This window comes from Oryctolagus cuniculus, chromosome 11 (assembly GCF_964237555.1).
Source record: "Oryctolagus cuniculus chromosome 11, mOryCun1.1, whole genome shotgun sequence".
Taxonomy (NCBI): Eukaryota; Metazoa; Chordata; class Mammalia; order Lagomorpha; family Leporidae; genus Oryctolagus; species Oryctolagus cuniculus.
Window position 1 is genome coordinate 92,153,291 of NC_091442.1, and position 26,241 is coordinate 92,179,531.

General features: G+C 42.8%; 2 protein-coding genes across 9 annotated transcripts in view; both read right to left on the reverse strand.

The window, feature by feature from the left end:
- The window catches only part of POC1B (POC1 centriolar protein B), a 117,770-nt gene that overhangs the window by 90,400 nt on the left and 1,129 nt on the right, over positions 1–26,241 (reverse strand). For 4 of the 8 annotated variants that reach the window (XM_017342011.3, XM_008256874.3, XM_017342010.3 and 1 more), the window contains exon 3: positions 3,942–4,113. The exons of 3 other annotated variants lie outside the window; for them this stretch is intronic. In XM_017342011.3, coding sequence (XP_017197500.1) covers positions 3,942–4,113 — 172 coding nt within the window. Of the gene's footprint in view, positions 1–3,941; positions 4,114–20,471; positions 20,591–26,241 lie in introns of those variants that run through there. One more of the 8 variants, XM_002711380.5, reaches the window with a different exon arrangement.
- GALNT4 (polypeptide N-acetylgalactosaminyltransferase 4) lies at positions 20,998–26,008 on the reverse strand. Its single transcript, XM_008256873.4, has one exon. The coding sequence runs from the start codon at positions 25,781–25,783 to the stop codon at positions 24,032–24,034; it is 1,752 nt and encodes a 583-aa protein (XP_008255095.1). The 5' UTR covers positions 25,784–26,008; the 3' UTR covers positions 20,998–24,031.

Genomic DNA, 26,241 nt, shown 5'->3' on the forward strand with positions numbered 1-26,241 from the left:
CCTAGACCAACTCCTCTCCTCCCACAGTTAGTAGTCAGCAGACCACATTGCCTGCACTTCCTAAGTATCCTTTGAATCTCCCTCTTCTTTATAGTCCAGCTCTGCCTGCCATAAGGTGGATATATCCTCAATATCCTTCACCTAGATTATTGAGAAAGCCTCTTAACTGGTCTTTCTATTGTAATCTTTTATCCCCTCCAGTCACCTACATTCTGTGCTTATTTCCTTGCTAGAAGTGTATCACCAAACAGATAAAGCCCAGTGTAAACCTGTCACTGGCTCCTTCCAAAGCAAAGCACAGCGCTTCTACTCTTGGGTCAGACACCCTGCTACTGCGCTGAACTTTGTACTCACAACAGTCAAACAGCTCCACAGACACACCTGTGCCTTTTCACTAAGCTTCCTCAGGCTAGGCTGTCTGCCCATCCCCCAGAACCCTGTGACCAAGCTACACAGGCTTAATCGCTGCTGATCGCTATAACTATTTTACTTACTAATCATACAGTGACTTTTTTAAAAAACAGACCACTTTCTCTGCCATTAAATAGTAAGTTTCTTGAGGATGAGAATGATGATTTATTCATTTCTCTAAGACTAACATCTACTACAATGTCAGGTATATAAAAGAGCTCCATATATTTTGCTGAATCCTACTGGGAAGAATCAATAAAAGTTCTTAGATCTGGGGTCTACTGCTGTGGTGCAGTAGGTTAAGCCTCTGCATGTAGTGCGGGCACATCCCATATGGGCACCAGTTTATGTCCTGGCTGCTCCTCATCTGATCTAGCTCCCTGCTTTTGGCCTGGGAAAACAGTGGAAGATGGCCCAAGTGCTTGGGTCCTTGCACCCATGTGGGAGACCCAGAAGAAGCTCCTGGCTCCTGGCCTCAGATTGGCCCAGGTCTGGCCACTGCAGCCCTTTGGAGAATGAACCAGCAGATGGAAAACCTCTCTCTCTGTCTCTCCTTCTCTCTCTGTAATCTGCCTCTCAAATAAAAGTGTATAAATCTTAAAAAAAAAAAAAAAAAGGTTCAGATCCAAGCTTACTGTAACTTCCAGTAGAAGTCAAAGGTAACTTTATCATTAATTTCCATTACCTGATATATATACTACATCAGGAAAATTATATATTTATATAAATAAAAATTAGGAGGCAGTAATCTAGAATCAATCCATGAGATTTCAATGAGAAATGAGGAGTATGGTTTGGCCTGAATTTTGGTAGCAGGCCTGGAGACAACAAAGAAAAAGCCCGGCATCTGCAATGACCAGAAAGCCACCAGACAGGCAGTGTCCTTGAAACCTGCCCTGATCTTCAGTTCCACACCTCATACTCCAGCAGGCTATTCTGCATGCCTTTTCCCAAAAGCCCTCCTCTCCGTTGTAGGCTGGCCTGACCACTGTATCCTGTCTCAACAGGAAGCACATAGGAAAGCAAGATAGGAGTGCCCTGTGTTTGCTGAGCTGCTGCTTAACTGGTTTCTAGTTCCTCATCTTAGCACAAGTTCTTGGCCTCTCACATATTTACTTGCCCTTTCAGCCAAATTTTCTTGACCGCCCACTGTGATGAGTGAGTTCCAGGCTAGATCTGCTTCCATATTTTTCTCACCTATTCTCTCTCAGCCTTCTAGTGACCCCTGTGGTGCTGACCCACAAATAGGGCTGCCAACATTGCTGTCGTCCCTGTACAGGCAAGACATTCCTCTCCACAGGAAGTAGAATCTGTTTATTCCCCTTCTTTTTCAACCTGAGTTGGTGTTGTGACTTATTTGGACTAAAACAATGTGGCAGAAGTGACCCTGTGCAAGTTTCAGGACTAACAATCTTAAAAGGCCTCGCTGCTTCTGCTGTTACTCTCCTGAAACTCAGCTTTCATGCCAAGGAAAGCCCCGCTGCTGGAGAGAGGGCATAAAGAACCAAGGCAGCCATGCCAACAGCCAGCATCAAGTCCACAGGCTGTCAGCTTATTTAGGCTACATAAGTTATCTCAGCCAACACCAACTATCCAAACAATCCACAAAATAGTGGGAAATGACAGTTTTGTACTAAGTTACTAAGCTTGGGGATTGTGGTATGGTGCTAGATAACTGACAACTGACACACTGGCTTTCTTCCCATTTCCCTGACTCACCACTGCCTTGGCTCCACAACATGATTTACAAACAGAAATTAAAGGCATCTACATACTTTTAATCACTATACTTAGATTAGCTATGACAAATTCATGACTCTCTGTGTTTTTAGCTCATCTGTCTTAATACAGTTTATTCATTGAGATTTCTTTGAATTAGTAATAGGAGATTAAGGCTGCACTGTGATAAAGATACCAAAAAAAAAAAAAAAAAAAAAAAAAGAAGAAGAAGAGAAAACATAACATCATAAAAAAAAAGTCCTAAACCCCCAAAGCATTTTGGGACATGTTTCTCCTCCTGGACCCAAAAACTATTCTCTTCTCCCTTGTGATTTCCTCCCTCTTCATGCTTCCCTTCAAGGGTTTTGTTTTGCTTTTTTTAATGACCACTGGGATTTAATTCAGATTTATGAGCAAGGACTTTCCCTGGGGTGGTAGCAGAAAAAAGTGTCCATTGGTAGGGGAATGCCCCATGGGCTTTCTTTCATTTAGGAGTGCCTAGGCTTGGTCAGTCACATTTACAGCAAAGTCAAAGAAAATGCCCAAATTCCTATCCTGTAAATATCCTGCAATGACCAGAAAGCCAGGGGGAAATAACACCATGTGGAATGTGAGATTTTTTTCTAAAAATATTCTAGGAAGAAAAGTAGGAGAGGAAAACAAGATGGGCAGAATACAGATAACTGCTGAACCTTGTTGATGGGACTATGGTGAGAGCTGTGCTGGTTAGTCTATTTTCATGTATGATGCCGGCACTGTAGGTGGCGGCTTTACCTGCTATGCCACAGCACCGGCCCCTATAATTTTTTTTTTAATCATGGTTCAGTTCAATAATTGTTTAAAACTGATGAGCTATCCACTAAGGTTTGAAACTGTCTTACAAAAGTTTTGTTATAACCGGATATGATGCCACACAAACAATGATTTATCTTTTTGTCAGAAATCTACTTTAATGAAACCATTCTGCAGTCCCAAAACGAGTGATAAGAATCAAAGAAAAGTTCTGGCACTGAGGTTTTCAATAGGGAACCAAGGGTCTCTAAAGGCTCCATGAATAGGCATTAGGAGGTTGATAAATCATAAACTTCTGGTAACACATGTAAATATGTATTTTTCTAAGGGAAACAATCTAAAGCTTACATCCGATTTACAAAGATATTGGTAACCTCCACCACCACTGTCAAAACACTTAAGACATGCTGGTGTTGTAGTGTAATGGGCTAAGCTACTGCCTGCAACAGGAGCATCCCATATGGGCCCTGGTTCAAGTTCAGGCTGTTCCACTTCTGATCCAGCTTCCTGCTACTGCACCTGGAAAAGCAGCAGCAGATGTCCCAAGACCTTGGGCCCCCGTACCCATATGTGAGATCCAGATGAAGCCCCTGGCTCCTCCTGGCTCCTGGCTTTGGCCTAGCCCTTTGCGGCCATTTGGGGAGTGAACCAGGGAACAGAAGATCTCTCTATCTCTCCCTCTCTCTCTGTAACTCTGCCTTTCAAATAAAGAAAATAAATCTTTAAAAACAAAACAAAAACACTTAAGACATATCAAGCATAACTCCATGGTTAGGAACAGTTTTCAAAGATAAGACATAATTATGAGTTAAAGACAAGGGGGAAAAATTGCTTAAAGAAGCCTGACTTTCAAAGGGCAGCATAGCTCATAGGGAACCCAGACCAAGCACAGTTTGGGAAGGTATTAGGGAGGAAAGGCACCCCCAGGAAGTACTACAAGAGCAGCCAGGCAAGAGTTTTCCTTCACATTTCTAAACCCCAAGCATATCAGGTGTTTATGTGTTCTGTTGTTTTCTTACTTATCAGGAATCCAGAGTCTAACGGTTCTGTCTCGTGAGGCAGATGCCAACAAGTTTCCATGTGGAGAAAACTGCACGCTGGTTACAACATCCTTGTGACCCACATATCTGAAAGCTCTAGCTTGTGGCTTGAAATTCCATAGCATGAGAAATGTATCCCAAGAAGCAGTAGCTATCAGGAAACAGAAGAATAAAACCACTGTTTGTTAAAATGCAAACACAGGCATGACTCATTACAATGGGCAACATATCTAATAACAAGGTATCCAGGCAATAAAGAGGCTGGTTAAAGGACTGACCAGGTAATAGCAAAAATACGTTTTAAAGATATTCAAAGCTGCATTACTAATAGGTAAATGTCCTATGTAACCACACAGCAGGATTACTGATCCCTGTCTTTAAACAGAGTTCAATTACTATTTACAAGATGAAGGCAGCAAAGTGTAACAGAAATTCAGTTCTGTCTCTAACTATCTGGAAAACTGGACTCAACCTCTATGTTACTCAACCTCTATGTCATCAAGACCGAATGTTTTCCCTGGAAGGGCTAGATGATTTTTTAAAACTCTTTATGTGGAAATAATTTCACACTTACAGAAAAGTTAAAAGAACAGTACAAATAACCCCAACATGCTCTCTAACCAAGTCCGCTTGTTAATATTTAGCCTATCTGCTCTATAATTTGTTCTTGTGCTCACATAATACCATCTCTGAATATGAACACACATGTGCTCACTGACACAAACACACACACAACTTTTTTTCTGAACTATCTGGAAGTCAACTGCATAGTTCATGGCAACATTATTCCAAAATATTTCAGTGTGTTTTTCTGAGCCTATGGATATTCTCCTAGATATCCATACCACAGTTATTATCATCAGGGAATTTTCAACAGATGAAAACAATAATTTAATCCTCCAACTGTATTCCAATTTTGTCAATCCAGTGTTATTGTAATAGTTGGATAAACTGATTTTAAAATGTCACTTTCTGCTCTGTAATTTTATGACATTTGATGATTAATAAAAAAATCATGTGTGTCAGACATTAACTTAAAGTTATTAAGGTTAATAAGGAAAACAAATGCAATCAATGGTATACAGGAATGCCTTGACAAAGAATAAAATGAAAGATAAATCTAATTGTTGCCTAAAAAGTTCATTGTGAAGGTAGCCCCAGGATAGCCCCAACAATAGGAACCAGGTAGGTAGGAATAACTAGACTAATGATAAGTCTAATAATGATTAATGGGCCAGCGCCGGGGCTCATTAGGCTAATCCTCCGCCTTGCGGCGCCGGCACACCGGGTTCCAGTCCCGGTCGGGGCGCCGGATTCTGTCCCGGTTGCCCCTCTTCCAGGACAGCTCTCTGCTGTGGCCAGGGAGTGCAGTGGAGGATGGCCCAAGTACTTGGGCCCTGCACCCCATGGGAGACCAGGAGAAGTACCTGGCTCCTGCCATCGGATCAGCGCGGTGCACTGACCGCGGCGGCCATTGGAGGGTGAACTAACGGCAAAGGAAAACATTTCTCTCTGTCTCTCTCACTGTCCACTCTGTCAAAAAAAAAAAAAAAAAAAGAGGGAAAAGTAGCTAATATTCAAGATGCACATGGTAGAGGTACAGCCTAGGGGACTTGTTAGTATATTAGAAGTGAGTGAGAGAAGGCCAGAGCTACAGTTCTAGTCCTGGTTGGGGTGCCGAATTCTGTCCCACTTGCTCCTCTTCCAGTCGAGCTCTCTGCTGTGGCCTGGGAGTGCAGTGGAGGATGGCCCTGGTCCTTGGGCCCTGCACCCGCATGGGAGACCAGGAGGAAGCACCTGGCTCCTGGCTCCGGATCAGCGCAGCACGCCGGCTGTAGTGGCCATTTGGGGGGTGAACCAACGGAAGGAAGACCTTTCTGTCTTTCTCTCTCACTGTCTACCTCTGCCTGTCCAAAAAAAAAAAAAAAAAAAAAAAAAAGTGAGAGAAAGAGAAGCAGCAAAGGCACCACACTGTTGGCCTGGGCACCCAGGTAAATTTTCATAGAGAAGAGGAGGAGGTTTGGAGTGAGGAAGAGGAGATGGAGATGGAATTTCTTCTTTGAGCTAAGCGTGAGGTGCCAATTAGACCTACAAGCATCAAGGAGGGAGATGGAGCAGAGAGAAAGATTCTGACTGTACAGTATGATGGCTGAGAGAACAAGCTGCAGGAGGCAGCACTGTGGCAGAATAGGTTAAACTACCACCTGCGGTGCCAGCATCCCATATGGGTACCAGCTCATGTCCTGGTTGCGCCTCTTCTTATCCAGCTCTCTGGTTGTGGCCTGGGAAAGCAGTGGAAGATGATCCAAGTGCTTGGGCCCCTGCACCCATGTGGAAGAAGCTCTTGGCTTCTGGTTTCAGATCAGCTCAGCTCTGGCTATTGCAGACACCTGAGGAGTGAACCAGCAGAAGGAAGACCTTTCTCTCTGTCTCTCCTTCTCTAACTCTACCTCTCAAATAAATAATTAAAAAAAAAAAAAAAAAAAAAAAAAAGAACAAGCTGTAGAATCAGATTCCCTGTGCTCAAATCCAGGCTATCATTTACTTCTCTCTGCCCAGAACACATTCCTTACTCAACCTCTCTGTGCCTGGGATTCTTCATCTGCAAGAACGAGGTATTGAAAATATTAATGAGGCCAGTGCTGTGGCTCACTAGGTTAATCCTCTGCCTGCAGTGCCAGCACCCCGGGTTCTAGTCCCAGTCGGGGCGCCGGATTCTGTCCTGGTTGCTCCTCTTTCAGTCCAGCTCTCTGCTGTGGCCCAGGAAGGCAGTGGAGAATGGCCCAAGTGCTTGGGCCCTGCACCCGCATGGGAGACCAGGAGGAAGCACCTGGCTCCTGGCTTCGGATCGATGCAGCGCACCAGCCACAGCACGCTGGCCGTAGTGGCCACTTGGGGGGTGAACCAACGGAAAAGGAAGACCTTTCTCTCTGTCTCTCTCTCTAACTCTGACTGTCAAAAACAAAAAAGAAAAAGAAAAGAAAAGTATAGAAAAGATAAGATTAATGAAATAACTTGTAAATCATGCTTGCTACACAAAAATCCAAATGTAGCATGTGGTCATGGTATTCTTACTATAAGCAGTAACTAGAGAAAGAATTAATGTCACCCAAATTGGATGAGATTACTTAGTAAGTGAGTAAGTAAGAGGGTGCAAGTACTTACCTTTCAGATATGAAAGAGCAAAGTCATAAATAGAGAGGCTGAGAGTTAAGGAAACTATGGTGTCCAGAAAGACAAGAAGTATGGGTGCCAAGCTCCATCAAACACGTTTTAGAGACTCAGTAGGATCAGGCCTGCTTGGAACCCACTACATAACATGCTACCTAATGTAAACGTTAGACCTTTGCAGAAAAATTAAGAATTTCATGATAGTGATGGCAAAGCATTTAAGCTAAGGGTGGGGCTTTGTACAGCTGCACAGGTGGTATGTCTATGAAGCTGGCACAGAGCCTGAGGAGCAATGTTGGCTTGGCAATAAGAATTGTTTCAGTCAAGTGGTGGGATCAAAGCTGGAATGGCCTTGGTTAAGGAGAAAGGGAAGGGAGGCAGTGAAGAGAATAAATACAAGTACAGGGGCCGACGCTGTGGCCCAGCGGGTTAAAGCCCTGGCCTACAGTGTCGGCATCCCACATGGGCACCAGTTCTAGTTCAAGCTGTTCCTCTTCTGATCCAGCTCTCTGCTATGGCCTGAGATAGCAGTGGAAGAGGGTCCAACTCCTTGGACCCCTGTACCCACATGGAAGACCTGGAGGAGGCTCCTGGCTCCTGGCTTTGGATCGGCGCAGCTTCGGCCGTTGCGGCCAACTGGGGAGTGAACCAGTGGATGGAAGACTTCTCTATCTGTCTCTGCCTCTCTCTGTAACTCTGTCTTTCAAATCAATACAATAAATATTAAAAAAAAATACAAGTACATAAAATTCATTCATTAACTCATTTAAAGGTCCTTAATAGTCAATTTAAGGTCCTTAATAGTCAATATCATAAAGGCCAGAAAAATCATACTGAACTCATACGATCATGGTGCAACTGTATGTGTTTGTGTGTGTGTGTAGGTGGGTGATAAGAATGTGAAACTCTCTGTCTCTCTCTCTCTCTCACTGTCTAACTCTGCCTAATTAAAAAAAAAAAAAAAAAAAAGAATGTGAAACTCAATCTCAAGGGTGACACAGGACTTAAGCATCACAGATTTTGTCAACAGAAGAAAAGGACATCCTAAACAGAGTAGACATCTCAGGTTTTTCTCCACCTCCTCCTCATAATGCCTCGAACTGTGCATTGAACAAAATGCAGGCTCAAAAAGCTATAAATTTCGAGTTGATGGCCATGTACTCACATTAAAGCAATATACACGATACACCTGCATGAAGCCTGCTCAGAAGTAACTGAGAGAGCAGGAAGAAGAGATGGTTTAAAGACAGGGTCAGCCTAGCCCGGGGCGAGGTGGCACTGCAGAAGCCTACAAATTATGAGACAGCAGAAGCAGAAATGCCAAGGTGGCTCAGAGTACACTCTATTTTCCTCTAGATTTCAGGAAAAAAGGACTAATAATGTATAAAAATTCCATGAATGTGTTCTTATTAAAAACTGCAAAAGCCAACACTGAGTTTCCTCTTTAACTTTCTTTCGTAGGAAAGAATTATCTCGCCAAACCCTAATACCATTATAATAAAAGTTATTTGGTTACTGATGTCAATATTGTACTGTGTCAAATTAGAGTTTGCTTTCATGTATTTCCATTGAACCACACCCAATATAAACATTACACATCACTTAAAATGTCAGAGTTTGTATCATTCATTATCCCATTGGTCTATTCTGGGATAGAAAGTCAAAAGGAGGAAGTTAAGAGAAAAGGTTAACTGGTAAATGTACCAATTAAAAAAAAAAAAACTTATAGTCTATAACAATAATCCATTGTTTTAAGAATCCTTGTTAGGACATAAGAGAGAACAAAGTCTACACTTTGTGAAGGTGACCCACAAAGAACATACTAACGAAAAACGTGTTTTCTCCCAAAAACATCCAAAGGGCTGGAAGTTTTTGTGTCACCTTAAGGAGCAATAATTTCTTGAGTGAAACCAAGCTCCCTCACTCACTGTTTTAACCCACATCAACTGCAGTGACTTAGAAGTTTGCTGTGTCAAGAATTCTAATGTCTGAAATCAAACAGTACTGATTCCAGTTTTTGTGTTTCTTATTCATTTCTCTTACTCATATTTCCAATTGGTAATGTACACACCTGATACAGAATTCCAATTTTACAAGAGGGTATTGAGTGCAATCTCCTCCTGTCCTTGGCCATGTGGATCCCCTTCCTAGAGACAAGCAGTATCCCCATTTTCTTAGGAATCCTCTTGTGTACCTAGAGAAATGTGTCTGTCTATTCTCATTTATTTTTTTAAAGATTTATTTATTTATTTGAAAGTCAGAGTTACACAGAGAGAGGAGAGGCAGAGAGAGAGAAAGAGAGGTCTTCCATCTGATGGTTCACTCCCCTAATTGGCCACAAAGGCCGGAGCTGCGCCAATCTGAAGCCAGGAGCCAGGAGCTTCTTCCCAGTCTCCCATGTGGGTGCAGGGGCCCAACGACTTGGGCCATCTTCTCCTGCTATCCCGGGCCATTGCAGAGAGCAGGACAGGAAGTGGAGCAGCTGGGTCTTGAACCAGAGCCCATTAGGGATCCCAGCGCTTCAGGCCAGGGCGTTAACCCACAGCCACATTCTCATTTATTTTCATACAAATGATGCATCCACCTACCCTTCTGCATTTTGCTTCTCTATCCTCCCCTCCCTCAGCCCACGTAGTATAATAAAATACTGGAGGGGCCGGCATTGTGGCGTAGCAGGTAAAGCCACTGCCTGAGGTGCCAGCACCCCATAAAATATGCCAGTTTGAGCCTTGGCTGCTCCACTTCTGATCCAGCTCTCGGCTATGGCCTGGGAAAGCAGCAGAAGATGGCCCAAGTCCTTGGGCACCTGCATGCACATGGGAGACCTGGAAGAAGCTCCTGATTCCTAGCTTTGGATCAGCCCAGCTCTGGCTGTTGCAGCCATTTGGGGAGTGAACCAGCAGATGGAAGATCATGGTATCTCTCTTTCTGCCTCTGCCTCTAAAATAAAATAAATATATCTTTATTTACATATTTATTTTTGACAGGCAGAGTTAGTAAGAGAGAGAGAGAGAGACAGAGAGAAAGGTCTTCCTTTTCCGCTGGTTCACCCCCCAAATGGCCACTACAGCCAGTGTGCTGTGGCCTGTGTGCTGTGCCGATCCGAAGCCAGGAGCCAGGTGCTTCCTCCTGGTCTCCCATGCGGGTGCAGGGCCCAAGCACTTGGGTTATCCTCCATTGCCTTCCTGGGCCACAGCAGAGAGCTGGACTGGAAGAGGAGCAACTGGGACAGAATCCGGTGCCCCAACCGGGACTAGAACCTGGGGTGTTGGCACCACAGGCGGAGGATTAGCCAAGAGAGCCACGGCACCAGCCAAATAAATCTTTAAAAAAAAATTTATCGGAGATCAGGTTTTGTTACTACATTGACCTTATTCTTTTTTTTCCTCCTTTATTTTTGGTAAAGTTTAATTTGATAATTAGAAGCTTACAGAGAAACTACATAAGGTAGTTATCAGAAACTAGCACCTGTATTGCATTAATTGCAGCATGTCTGGTCTCTTGTAACTAGGTAATATTCCTAGGTTGTCTTTTGTCTCTTTGGACCTTCATACTCTTGAAGACTGCAGGTCTGTTATTTTGATACCATATTCCTTAATTTTTTTCTGATATCTCCTTGTGATTCAATTCAATATATACATTACTGAAAGGATTATGTTGTAGTTTTATTAGCACATCATATTAGAGTATACAAGATGTCTCTTTGTCCTAATATTGGTGATATTATCCTTGATCACTTAGTTTACATGATATCCACCATGTAAAGTTAGTATTTTTTCCTTTGTAATTAATAAAATATCTTGAAGAGACGGAGCAATACTTTAAAATTATTCAAATATCCTTTTCCTCATCTGTTACATGCTAATTTTAGCATCCTTTATGTTATTTACTCATTCAGCTATTTATATTACTGTGGAGTAACAGACTGTTTCATTTAATGGGTTACAATCCATAACTGTCTTTCATTTTGACTCAAACTGTTTCAGATTTGGTTAGTGACAGCCCCTTAAAGTCCACCTTCCAATACATGTCCTTTTGACACGTCTATTATTCTTTGAGCATTCCCTTACTTTCTAGGATTGCAAGATATTTTAAGGTTGTACTTTCCCTGCCTGTGCCTAAGAACTGGCCTTTTTTCCTTCAAGAAGCTCTGATTTGGTACCAGTAGAGAATGGTATTTGGAAACCAAGATCTGGGCACTACCTTTTCTCAATGGTGTGTTGGTAAAGATCTAACAAGTAAGAAATAAACAAATCTCAGTGGACAGAACTAAGGAATGAGCTATTCAAAGCCATATATATATGTGTATATACAGACATAGACACTAAAAGCCACAAGTTCTAATGTAACACTACAGAATACATTTCTTTTTTAAAAAAAAAATTTATTTATTTGAAAGACAGAGTTACAGAGAGAGGTAGAGACAGAGAGAGGTCTTCCATCCGCTGGCCCACTCCCCAGATGGACACAATGGCTGGAGCTGCGCTGATCTGAGGGCAGCAGCTAGGAGTTTCTTCCAGGTCTCCCACACGGGCGCAGGGGCCCAAGGTATTGGGCCATATTCCACTGCTTTCCCAGGCCATAGCAGATAGCTGAATTGGAAGAGGAGCAGCCAGGACTAGAACCAGTGCCCATATGGGATGCCAAAACTACAGGCCAGGGCTTTAACCTGCTTGCAAAACAGCGCCAGCCCCTCCTTTTTTTTTCCCCCAAGATTTATTTATTCATTTGAAAATCAGAAAAACAGAGATAAATGGAGAGATAGAGACAGAGGGGAGAGTGATGACCTATCTACTGGTTCACTCCCCAAATAGATTCAACAGGGAGGTTTGGACCAGGCTAAAGCCAAGAGCCAGAACTCCACTCCGATCTCCTACATGGGTGACAGGACCCAAGTTCTTGGGCCATCATCTGCTGCATTCCCAGGAGCATTAGCAGGAAGCTGAATCAGAAGTGGAATAGGCAGGACTCAAATCGGCACTCTGATATGCCAGCATTGAAAGAGGCCGCTTAACCCACTGTGCCATTAACACCTACCCATGAAGTACACTCTTGTCTTCCATATTTGTAACTCCTTCTCCCACTGTAAGAAACCCTGCTCTCTCATTAAGCTCAATATGCTTCTATTCAAACCTGGAATGGACCATCAGTAGTTTCAGAATCACTGATACCACTGCAAAAAAGCAATCCCACAAACTAGAGTTCAGGATTCTGTTTTGTTCTGGGAGACAATTAAATGTATCAGTGGTTCCTTCTTGGTCTTGTCATACTTGATCTTAATCTGTTAGGGCGGGTCTACTTGAGATTTGAACTTAGTTCTAGGGCATGCCCTTTATTTCAGGTGCAGGACTCACTCCTAAGGTATGATCCTTCTGGTGTCTTAACAGTCTGGACGTACTCAGAGAGATTTCTCCTCTTTGCCACACCTAGAGATCTAGTGACAGGCACCCCTGCATGGTCACTCTTATCATCATTCTTAGTCCACCATGAAAGAGATCCCCCCAGAGTCTCACAGATTCCCACTAAGCACATGTGCTATTTGGCCCTCAGCCAAAGAACATCTGAGGACTCCAACCACAAACTCCATCTCTGTCAGTCATAGCCCAGGGCTCTGAGGTCAGTCTCCTCAGCTCAGCCAGGCTCTCGCCCTGTGTAGGATCTACCAGTCCGCTGTGCAGCACTAAAAGCACCCCTAACCCCGAGAATTAAAGCCAAGGTCATCATGGGGCTCATTTTCTGTTTCCCTTCTTGCAAGGAACAGTTCTGCACTCCTTGTAGCTCAAAGCATGAAAACAGTTGCTACTTATGTTTTAGAGTTGTTTTCTGCTACCAATTACTCTGTCATCACTGGAGGCAGAAATCTGCCTTACTCTTTTTAAAAGCTGTATAGAATTTTATTGTATAGTTATTCCTTAATTTGGTTAACCAGTCTACCTTATTTAAATTGTGCACACTCTTGTGCTTTTACAAATGATATGGAAATGTACCTGCATCATTTTTGGCAGATGTAAATATATCAGTGTGATAAATTCCTGGAAGAACCATTGCAGGGCTGGATAAAAGAGTATATATCTTAGAACCTGCTAACTAGGTCTATGTTCACAATACAGTATTTTAGATAACTATAACCAGCCTTTTCATTCCAAACTCAAGAGAATCCTAATAGTGCAAATTACCTTCATATAAAAATTCTTGAATTTTTCAATTATTTCAGAAATTCTTCTATGTGTTTTCTACCTTCATTATATCTTACTAAAAAAAAAAATCCAATACTGTGGTTAATCTTGGCTTTCTGGTTTGACACCATGATTTAGTACTTTCCACAGCATTTCCAGGTTCATGCTGGATTTCTGGAGCACAAAAGAAACACTGGCCTGCCTTCTTCAGAGAAAAACAAACAAGAAAATCTTCCAAAGCAATCTATGAGGAGTGCTGTATAATAATCCCCAGACATCCACATCTATAAACCTAGATGCACAATAAAAAGAGAGTATTTTAATCTGAACTAGAAAAACTCCAATACTTTAAGAGTGTTAGAATTAGTTTGTCCTATCCAAGTACTGAACAGTAATATAACGTATGACATTACTAACTTCAAATTTCTCGGCCCTGCATGAGGGAATAATTAAGTATGTTTTCTTTCCAGATGATACTAAGTAATTATCTTGCTAGTCTAAGAAAAGTCTAAAGGAACTGTAAATCCTTTAAAAACTCATCTTTGTTCATGAAAATCTAGAGAAATTTAATATAATTTTTCAAATACTACATGCCTTTGATGTCTGGCAATAACAACACAAACATTTATGGACTCATGATTATGATTTCACAAGCATTCTAATTAATCCTCAAAATAGCGTAGGTAAATATCATTTTTATTTTGTAGATGAGGAAATGAGGCTTAGTGCAGTTAAGCAACTTGACAAGGTCATATAGATGGAAAACCATCTATGTAGATAGAACCCAGTTCTATCAGACTCAGTAGCCCAGACTTCCAACCAATAAGCCCATGTTTCTTAAAGCACAGGGGATTTAAAGATTATCTCTATTAGAATTATGTGTGCCTTAGTGGGATACACAGCAGAGTCATAGAATGGCAGATGTCCTAAACAGCACTCTGGCCTCAGAATCAGCCCTTAAGGCATTTGGAACTGGCTGAAGAGCCCATGAGAGTATTTTAGGCATGGAAAGCCAAGACACCCTGGGGGTGGGGGGGTGGGAACCTGAAAGATCTCTGTGGGTGAGATCCCAGTAGATAGAACGGGTCATCAAAGAAGGAGGTACCTTTCTCTGAAGGGAGGAGAGAACTTCCACTTTGACCATGACCTTGTCTAAATAAGATCGGAGTTGGCGAACTCAGAAGGCTTCCATAGCCTTGGCAACTCATGACAAGAGCCTAGGGTGAGTACTGACACCATTAACAAGAGTGTCAATTGCTAAATCAACAACAGGAGTCACTGTGCACTTACTCCCCATGTAGGATCTCTGTCCTTAATGTGTTGTACTATGTGAATTAATGCCATAACTAGTACTTAAACAGTACTTTACACTTTATGTTTCTGTGTGGGTGCAAACTGTTGAAATCTTTACTTAGTATATACTAAATTGATCTTCTGTATATAAAGATAATTGAAAATAAATCTTGATGTGAATGGAATAGGAGAGGGAGTGGAAGATGGGAGGGATGCAGGTGGGAGGGAAGTTATGGGGTGAAAAAGCCACTGTAATCCAAAAGCTGTACTTTGGAAATTTATATTTATTAAATAAAAGTTAAAAAAAAAAGAATTATATGGGCCTTGTTAAACATGCATATTTCTGGTCAATTATACATTGTTTGGCATGAGACCCAGGATCATGAATTTTTGACAAGGTTTTCAATTCAGATACACATTGAAATTCAAGAAATACTGCAGTCTCCGTGTATTCTAAATTACTTTACTACTTGGGAGTGATTTTGTAAGCTAAGCAAGACATACTCAAAAAAGCTACTACATGGGTTTTCATCAAGAACCACAATAGACAAAGAACTTTCAGCAAACTTATTATGGAATCAGACTCCAAACCAGGCTCAACTGCCTGGCTCAACTGCCAACTGGTATACAGTTTGGGGCAAGTTACTGAACTTTCAGTTTTTGCATCTATAAAAAGGTATGATAACAATTCACAGGCTACACTTTTCTTCCTTCTCATCACCTCCCAACTCCATCCTGTGATACCAAGAACTCACACTTCAGGGGCCAGCACTGTGGTGTAGAGGGTTAAACCACCACTTGAAATGCCAGCACTCCTATGAGCATTGGGTCGAGTCCTGGCTGCTCCACTTCATTCCTGCTCCCTACTAATACAGCTGGGAAAGCAGCGAAAGACAGTCCAAGTGCTTGGGCCCCTGACACCCACATGGGAGACCCAAATGAAGTTCCCGACTTTGACCTGGCCTAACCTCTGCTGTTATGGATATTTGGCAACTGAACCGGCAGATGGAAGATCTGTCTCTCTCTGTGTAACTCTGCCTTTCAAATAAAAAGAACACACGCCTCTACAGACCCCGTCAAAGAGATCCACAGTGTCTCACATTCAGTTTCCTACAGTCACGATCAAAGTAGTTTAAGCCTTAAGCCTCTGTGGCCATCCATCATTCTGCAAACTGTCACAGCTCTGGATATGCCCCCTACCCACCACTAGCTGACCACTCTTGCCCTTCCCAAAGCTACCAGAGAATACCCACTAGATGACATCCACATCCTCCTTTCAAAGTCCCTCCTCCTCATCTACTTAAACCTCGGCTCTGCTGGGGAAATCAAGCTTCTCGAGCCCTTTCAAGCAGCGCTCATTTTCTGTCTGGCTTCACCTACTTCAGTGCAGTCTCCCTCTATGTTCTATTCCTATTACCATCATTACTTCTTTCAACAGATCTGTGACCCCAACAGCACGTGAGACATTGAGGGGAATAAAGGAAGGAGGGGGGTCCTAAGAAACAACATCTCTACATGAGGCACTTAATTCAAGTGCAGATGCATGGAAATATATCCTAAGTGAGGCAAATGCATCATTTTAAATTGTGCCTCAGACAAGAAACAGAAAGCAGAAAGTCATAAGGAGAATGCTGTGTGGGGGTGGCATACTTAACTTAGAGTGATCAGTGGCATTTTAAGTGGAGGTGTGAAGGACAAGGAGGCAGCCAAGCAAGGACTGAGGTGGTGAGGAACACTTCAGGCCTGCGGAGAGGGACAGGGCCTAGATTTGCCTGGAAAAATTCCAATCATTCTGCCTTTTTTTTTTTTTTTTTTTGACAGGCAGAGTGGACAGTGAGAGTGAGAGAGAGAGAGAGAGAGAGAGAGAGAAAGGTCTTCCTTTGCCGTTGGTTCACCCTCCAATGGCCGCCGCGGCCAGCGCACCGCGCTGATCCGGTGGCAGGAGCCAGGATCCAGGTGCTTTTCCTGGTCTCCCATGGGGTGCAGGGCCCAAGCACCTGGGCCATCCTCCACTGCACTCCCTGGACACAGCAGAGAGCTGGCCTGGAAGAGGGGCAACCGGGACAGAATTCGGTGCCCCGACCGGGACTAGAACCCGGTGTGCCGGCGCCGCTAGGCGGAGGATTAGCCTAGTGAGCCGCGGCGCCGGCCCTTCATTCTGCCTTTTCTGAGACTCCTTGTGTTGCACATCTCCCCGACTCCTTCCACGTTGGAAACACTCTAAATTCATGATGGCTAATTTCACATGGCTCTTCCACACTTCAAGGGCATATCCAGGGACTGGCACTGTGTCATAGTGGGTTAAGCCTCTGCCCGCAGTGCTGGCATCCCTTATTGATGCCAGTTTGAGTCCTGGCTGCTCCATTTTGGATCCAGTGCCATGCAGATGGCCTGGGAGAGCAGTGGAAGATGGCCCAAGTGCTTGACCCCTGCACCCAAGTGGGAGACCAGGAAGAAGCTCCTTGCTCCTGGCTTCAGATAGGCTCAGCTCTGGCCGTTGTAGCCATGTGGGGAGTGAACCAGCAGATAAAAGACCTTTCTGTCTCTCTAACTCTGCTTCTCAAATAAATAAATAAATCTTAACAACAACAAAAAGGCATATGCAACTCTTCATTAGTTTCCCTTGCCCACAATCTCCGATGACTAGTATTTTCTCCTCCTCCTTCAACATTTCTACCCTACTCCAGAATTTGGCTTTTCCTCTGATCTTCCTGATTATTCTTACTTGGATTTTTTTGTTGTAATCTCCTCTTCTGATCTAAAGGGTAGAGATCTTCAGGACTCAAACATGGGCCATTTGCTCTCATTGTTCTACTTCTTCTCACATGATCTCACTCACTTCCATGACCTTAAATATCACACATGAGTATGCAGATTTCAAAATGTCATTGCACCAAAATCATCTTCTAGTTCCATTTTCTAAAAGCATTTTTGATATACCCTTATATGTTAATACCTTCCAAATTTCTCTTTGTCCAGGCCACCAGTGAAGTTTGAAGGCTACTATTCTGGTTTGAAATATCATTTTTTCTTGCTAGTATTACTATAATAGCTCCTAAGTGACTTGCCTATCAAAAATCCAATCTCCAGAAGGCCAGAGTGATCTTTTGAGATAGATATCATATCATTTCATCCCCTTACTTAAAACCCTTCAACAATTTCTCCCATCCAATTATCAACCAGGCCGGACTCTGCTTAGTTTCCGAGATCAGTGTGTTCAAGGTGGTAAGGCTGCAGACAACGATTTCTCAACTCTGAGAAAAAAAAAATCTTAAAATATTTTTACAGGTGCTGGTTCACATTCTGGTTGCTCCACTTCCGATCCAGCACTCTGCTATGGCCTGGGAAAGTAGAAGATGGCCCAAGTATTTGGGCCCCTACACCCGCATGGGAGACCTGGAAGGAGCTCCTGCCTGCTAGCTTCAGATCAGCTCAGCCATTTGGGGAGTGAAACAACGGATAAAATACGTGTCTCTCTCTCTCTCTCTCTCTCTCTCTCTCTCTCTCTCTCTCTCCCTCTGCCTCTAACTCTGCCTTTCAAATAAATGAATAAAATGTCTATAATCTTAGTTTCCTATGACTGCTGTAAAAAAAAAAAGTACAACAAAAATTTCAAAGCCTGTAACAACAGAAATCTATTCTCACAGATATGGAATCCAGAAGTCCAAAATCTAAAGCCCCGAGGGGAGATCCCATTCCTTCCCTCCTCCAGCTTGTAGTGACTCTAGGGATTTCTTGGCTTGGGCTACACCACGGCAACCTCTGCCTCTGGCTTTATGTGGTCTCCTCTTTATCTCCTCAAAGACACTTGTGGATGGATTTAGGGGCCATCCAGATAATTAAAGATGACCTCATTTTGAGAGCCTTAATTACAAGTGCCAAGACTTTTTCCCCCAAATAATGTTGCACCACAGGTTTCAGGGATTAGAACATGGACAGATCTTTTGGTGGGCTGCCATTTAAGCCAATATAGCCTCCAAGGTCCTGTCCCAGTCACCTCTACCTCCCTTTGCAACTTCATCTCTTTCTCTTCCTTTGCTTACCAGGCTCTGCCCATTCTGGCATTCTTTGATTTCCCTGATCTATGAACAGCTCTTTCCTACTCTTAGTCTTTGTCTATGCTACCTTCCCTCTAGTCTTCACCTAGCTAAGTCTTCCTTCAGGTTTTCAGTTAAATATAACTTTTTAAAAAAAGATTTATTTATTATATTTGAAATGCTGAGTTACAGAGAGAGAGAGGTCTTCCATCCGCTAGTTCACTCCCCAGATGGCCGCAATGGCCGTAGCTGCACTGATCTGAAGGCAGGAGCCAGGAGCTTCTTCCAGGTCTCCCACATGGGCATAGGGGCCCAAGCACTTGGGCCATCTTCCATTGGTTTCCCAGGCCATAGCACAGAGCTGGATTGGAAGTGGAGCAGGCAGGACGTGAACCAGCGCTCGTGTGGGATGCTGGTACTACAGGCGGTGGCTTTACCGGCTATGCCACAGCGCTGGCCCTAAATCTAACTTCTAAGGAGAGGTCTTCCTTCACTCATTAGTCTAAGTATGTTTCCATTGTTATCACCCCTCCAAGCACTCCATTCCTGTCCTTCACAGCATTTCAGTTTTGTTTCATCAAACTGTACTTAAACATGGGTTTATGTGTTTGTTATTTCTTCCACCACTGGACCATGACCTCTTCACAACACCTTACAATGCAAATTTGTGTGTTCACCCTGTGCATGTATACCCAGAGCATAGGACAACATCTGGCACACAGCAGTATATTAATTAAATAAAGGAATACTAAATAAATAGAGCACTTCCTCTTCTGAACAGAATTAGACAAATGCAAATAAGTAGGTTAGGACAGTAACCAGACAGCCAAAGACATACCTGACCTCTGGTAGATAAATCTCCTAGCCCAGCCTGGAAGAGTAATAAGGTTTGGCATGCAAGACAAAGTAGTAACCAATTATTGGAAAGTCAGGAGGTCTCCTCTACTCAACTTCTGCTGTGGACATCTATACAACTTAGGAACTCAAGCTAGCTTTTGCAATAACCTCTACCTCCTGTCCACAAAAATTGAGATGTCTGAAATTTTAGGAAAATCTTCAAAGTGATTTCTATGTCCCACCTAATAAGTTGGGAGACTAACAGATGAGGGTGCTCCAGAAAGTACAGGGAAAATGGAGTTAAAAGATAATTTACATAAAAAACATTTGATGTCCTCAAAAAAATTCATGGAAAATGTCTATTATGAAAAAACTATGCATGGATCTCAAACATTTTTGAACGAAAATACACATCCTTTAATTCTATCTTCCACAAACTTCTTGTAGTACTCTCAAATATATCTAACTTTATTAATTCTAAAAATCACAAAGTGAGTCAAATATTACTGATAATAAATCCTGCTGGCCCATTCTAACATCTACCATGCACAGAGAAAAGAGGTGCACAGAGAAAAGAGGTATACACAAATCTTTTCTGACACACCTGAAATTCTCTAGCCATTTTTTCCTGAAGTTCTTTTAGAAGTTGAGATAGACTTCACATATTATAAAACATACCCTCTTAAAGTGTATAATTCACAGTTTCACTTGACCCATTGTCACTAACTCCAGAACATTTTTCTCTTACCACTCCCTACCTCTGCAAAAATTCCTGTCCCTATTAGGAATTCTCTTCTATCCCTAACTCCTCCAGGGCAACCACTGATATGCTGTCACTATGGATCTTTCCAATCTTTACATTTATGAAACTGAAACAGAAAGATGAAGTGATTTCGACAGGATTGCAAGAGTCACTTAGTAAGAGAGTGCCTATCTTTGCAGTAGCTTTTAAGTATCCACAAAATAAGAGATAAGTGAAAATATATTTAGCTTACCTATGCAAATCCAAAATACAGCTTTAAGACACCTGAGCCATTGTCAGGCAGTTTGTCTCACCAGAAAGAGGCAGGGCTCTGGGGGTGTCAGGAATCACCAGAAAGAATGAGTTTTCTGGTGGCAGAAAACTGCAAGAATGGACAGAAGCATGGCATCACATGGCTTACAGGACAGACATTTTTGTTTTCATTCCAGGGTTCTGAAACAGGTGCTAATGTGACCAGGTGCCCACTTGCTTCCTTTTACAGTAGCCACAATGGATCCCAGAGATCTCTTGACCATTTCCAGGTCGTTCCCAAGTAGATAATGCAATAATGGCACTAGTAACATTTTAGAATACTTAGTGGTTAATGACACCTTGCAAAATAATGTGGGAACCCTGACTTTGATAGATTTTACTGTGTATTGTCAAATAAGTAAAAGAATCACTTTTTACATAAAATATCTTGTGTACCTTACCTCTATTATTATTCTATGTGTGCACACAGAAGCAGTGTTCTCAAAGACTAAAATAATCAGAATTCATTTGCAAAAATAATTAGGCAGACATTTTATTTTATATTCTTAATCAACATTGCAAATACCATTAACAAAAGGAAAAAAAGATGGAAGTTACTCATCACACAGGAAAAAAAATTCATCATTCAAGAAATTTATCTGAACCTCAACATTCTTTGTGCTCATTTTAAAAGTTTTCTTAAAACATTAATTGAAAAGGAAAAACAAGTAAAAACTAAATATTTTATTAACTAAAATTGAGACCTAAACTAAGACTACAGAATTTAAAAATAATTTCATCTTCAATCTAGAAAAATCTGAACTCCCAAAAAATATAGTGAATATATAGGAACCTATTGCTGGGTAAGTAAACAAATTTTCTTTCACAAATAAGTTATTTTGAATTATAGAGATCCTTCTGATGACTAGATTATAATTTCTTTTTAAAATGGCTGCTAGAAACGCCTACTTGGTCAATCGAGTGCTAAACAACATAGTGAATATTTAAAGTTGAGAAATACTTGTCTACAAAATATTTTCCTAGAACTACTATTAAGCATGTAAATTAACTTAAATTTTTAATTGTCTATAGAAAAAGAGAGCTTTGGTGCCAAAAAATTAGAATTAAGGAATCAAAATATATTTTTGTAGCATTACATTTGCTTCTAGATATTAACTGGAACATGCTATGTTCCAATAAAAATGTGAACGTCTGTTCCTGTGTTGGAACACTACTGTGGGAAGTGAACAGTCTAGCTACTCTAAATTATTGATAATAAGTAAGCACCAGCGTGAAACTTCTTCCAAAGCGACTGCTGGGTCACACCTGCCAATCTAGGACAAAAGGTAAATAGAGAAGTAAGTAGATTTAAAAGCCTCTCTTCCCTTTTGGGAGGCATCAGGACACCAAAATCAAGTATTTCCAAAAAGTACTTCCAGAACACATCAATTTCAGTTCTCCCATATTACAAAAGGCTGGCAAGAACAACAAAAAAATAAATTACAAGAGAAAAATAAAAAATAAGTACAACGAAAAGAAACAGTAGAGTGGCTAAGAGGAGAGGATAGGTAAGGAGGATCTCTTTGGGAAAATTCATAGGATTATTACTAATTCTTTCTAAATTAAACCCAGGGCCAAAAACACTTTATGTGGAATGTGAACAATTCTTTGATAAACTTTAAGGTTGTTGGATAACTTGTAGAAACCATCAATACCTTTTCATTTTAAGAGGCAGAGCAGTCAAGATTACATAGCAACTTTGTGTTGTGAAATGGTAATCCTAAACAACTTTCTTAAATTCAGAGTTTGGCAAAGGTCCTAGTCATCAAATAAACACTGTGACCAGCTTTACTTCTGAATAACGTGGACTCATTCTCTATGGCAAAGTTTTTATAAATTTAGACCAAAGTGAATTGAGAGTTAATTCTAACCTTATCATTTCTAGATAAAACATTGGTATGAAGCCAGTAAAAAAAATATTAGCATGTATGCTTCTCAAGTTATTTAGTTTAGGAAATATTTATATTCTTAGTCAAAAAATTAGAGTTTTAAAGTCAAAATAGGCTCAACATTGTCAAAATGCAAAATGCAAGGACTACAAACAATTTAACACTTTCCACCCACAGAAATAACACTTCAAGTGAGCTCAGCTCACTTAATTTTTCAAACCATTTCTCTTCTCAGGTTTATAACTGTTCAACACATTGCTCAAATGCTCAACATTATCTATCTTAAAAGTGAAGACACGAAACAGTGCGGCAAACACTGCACAGTGACTGAATCTGACGAGGGTGGAATGTACAACCAACGTTTCAGAGCTGGAAGGGACCTACAAGATCCAATCCAGCACCCAGATTTTACAGATGGGGAAACTGCGGAGCGAACACGTCAAAGGACAACCCAAGCCACATTCCTTGGCTGAGCTATTCATTCATTTGGTCTTTCATTCATTAGCAACAGCCTAACTGCCAGGCTGCTGGGGGCTAAAAACAAGCTAGAAGGCAGCATTCACCAACACCAAGGTGGGCCTTTTTTCCTTGTGTTCTTAAGATAAATCCTTAGATTTCCTGATCAGCAAGAACTCTTATAGAAAAAGAGTTCCACAGTCTTTGTAGAACCTGGCCCACTTTCAGTTTCACACATTTCAATAAACACAGTTAGAACTTCAGAGGGGCCTCCATTGTGTTGACTTTAAATGATTAAGCATTAACAAAGGGAGGCACAGTGTTCTGAATGAGTCCCTACCTAGTACATTCATAACTTAAGGAAGTGCAATCGGAAATGCCCTACACACAAGCAGAGAGGAGAGCTTACAAAATCAGAGCAATCTGAGGTATTCACATATAGGAGTAAAGATCAGCTAAGTCCAACAGCTCAAGTTTACCAAGTGTGGAATGTAAATAGCTCCCCATTTCATTCAGATGTGGGTAGTTCTCTGAGATGCCTGTATTTTAAAAAGACCCCCAAACTCACATGCAAAAAAATGCCCTCTTCCAGTGACACATATATCTAAGCCAAGCCTTTCTCCTTAAGAACTTGACTTTCTACTTAATTAAAGAAAAATTAGATTAAAAATAAAATCAAAATCTTAATGTGCTGGCTAAAAGAAACTCAAGTTCTATGTCATCAAAACAGAACAGCTCAAACTGCACATCTATGGGTTTTGCTTTAAAAAAAAAATGAGATGTGCAGTGAAACTTACCCATCAATATAAATCATATCTCATTTCATTTGGACTTTTACATTCTTTAATATTAAGTCTGGCACTTAAATGCTTTGTGTATCTCAATTCACAGTCGACTTCTTTAAGAAGTAAGAGAATACACTGACAAAGCTCTTAAACAGAACAACCCATAAGGCACTTTGAAATATTAAACAGCAGCACTCTGTGCACCCAGTTTTGGCGTAATATACCAAAATGTGCCATAGCTCTCCAGTGCTCTCACAGATGACCGCTGGGCGACTTCAGATAAAATACAATCTTCACTGAGGCTCCTGGAAGGTTCTCTGACTTTCTTGAAGTTATTTGTCAGCTCACGATGAAAGTGCTGTTGTGCTCTTTTATTTCTCAAAACTCCAGAACTGATTTTTATCTGCAGCATCACAACTTCTCATCTGCACATCAGGGCGGCCCTCAGGTGTCCGATAAGCACTAAGGCACAGTCCCGAGTGTGGATGAAAAATGGTTCCATCTTCTTTAAAATGCCAAATGATGTTTGCTGGAATAGGGAATCCATCCTTAGGACAATTCTGCATTCCTACATGATTTTTTTTCTCAGGGACCTCAGCACACAACTCCGTCACAGAATTAAACCGTATTTCTTTGTTTGAAGTATACTCAAAGAATTGATTCCCTCCTTGGCCATGGCACCCGAACAGCGAAAGGTTAGCACCCGTGGGGTTGTTATCCGGAGAATTGTAATCTAAGCATTCAGAAGAGATCCCCTTACTGCGGATAGCACCATGCCAGCCTGGCCTATCCTCTGGGACGTGTAAACTAGAAAACACGTTTTTCAAATACCAGTCGAAGCTCTTGCATTTCAGCCGCTCTCGCAGCAGTTTTCTCTCAGAAATATCACCGTAATCTTCTTTTCTTGCCGGAGGGTTTCGGTTGTAGAAATGCTCTTTGTAGTCGTCCATCCACACTTCAGCTGCACGAGCAGTATTCTGCAGGAAGTTGGGGCGCGCGTAAGGGGCCCGCTTGGGGAACACATGGCCCACGTGAGAACACGGGTGGATCTCCAGTTTACCCCCACACTGCCATACCCTGAAAGACAGTTCCAGGTTTTCACCACCCCACACTTCCATCCCAGTGTCATATGTTCCAAGGTACTGAAAATATTTTTTGCTCACAGCAAACAGCCCTCCAGCCATGGTTGGAGATCTGATGGGGTCAATTCTGGATTTCCGCCTGTCCCTTTCATGTTTGGGGACAGAATGCCACTGAAACGTTAAACGCCAGTCAAACCCACCAATCATGGGCTCCCCAGTCTGCATATAGAATTCAAAGGTATTCCAATCGATGGTGTCTATCACAGGACAAACAACGGCTGTTTCATCTCTCTCGATCCTCTCCAGAAGCGGCTCCAGCCAACCAGAATTACACTCACAGTGGCAATCCAGGAAAGTGAGGACATCCCCAGTGGCAAAAGTGGCCCCGATGAGGCGGGCCCTCACCAGTCCCTCCCGTTTTTTGGTCCTAATCAGGCGGACCCTATCAAGATTGCTGATGTAAGTTTCAAGTTGGGTCTTCAAATAAGCTCTGTCACTCAAGTCATCGACCAGGATGATCTCCTTGAGCAGGACTGCGGGAGAAGTTTCGAGAACACTGTGGATGGTGCGGAGCAAGGTGGACCAGGCTTCGTTATAGAAGGCGATGATGACAGAGGTGGTGGGCAGTCTCCTGTAGTTGAACGTCTTGGACTTACACTCATACATTCTTTTATCCTCTATGTGGCGGTGCAGAGAAATCCTGTCACTGAGGTAAATATTGATGGCATATCTCTCAATGAGCTCTTCTTGCTGCTTCAGTTCCCCCTCGCTGAGCTGCAGCTTGCTGGCTTTCCCCCACTCCCCGAGGGCTTGGGAATCTGCCGGGGGCTTCTCATACAGCGGGCGCGACAAATCCTCGGCGTTTCTCTCCAGATCTGCGAATCGCCTGGACGTCCGCCCCTCCCTGGCATGGCCGGCACTGGGGGACGACTGGAAAGCCGAGACCGAGAGCTCCACGAGGATATAGGCCGCCGTTAAGAGCGCCAGCAGCAGGCAGCTCTTGCCTGCCCAGGTCCACCGCACGGCCATCCGGATCCTCATGGCTGGGGCTCAGCGGCCGCCACCTCGCCACCTCGCAGGGGCAGCCTGGAAGGTGAACTTCCCGGCAGGTCCCTGCCTTCAGGCAGGCGCTCGGCTCTTCGGCAGCTCCTCACAGCCCCTCGGGCTCCCCGGAGGGCACCTGAGATCCCCCTCGGACGCGCTCTGCCCACTTCCTGCTGCTCTTCGCAGAACTTTTCACAAACTCTCCAGCCAACACCCCACCCTCCGCGGGCCGAGGACAAACCCCTCCCCTTCCTACTCACTCCTCCTGGCGGTTACTTGGCGAAAGGCGCCCGCCAAGCCCGCGCCGGTGGGCGGCTCTGGGTCTGGGTCGGGGCCGGGGCCGGGGGCCGGGGGCCGGGTGGCCCGGCCGGGCACCGCCGCCCTCCACCCCCCACCCCGATGAGGACCTCCGAGGCTCTCGTGGGAGCCCGGGACAGGAGGAAAGGTCTCCGGCC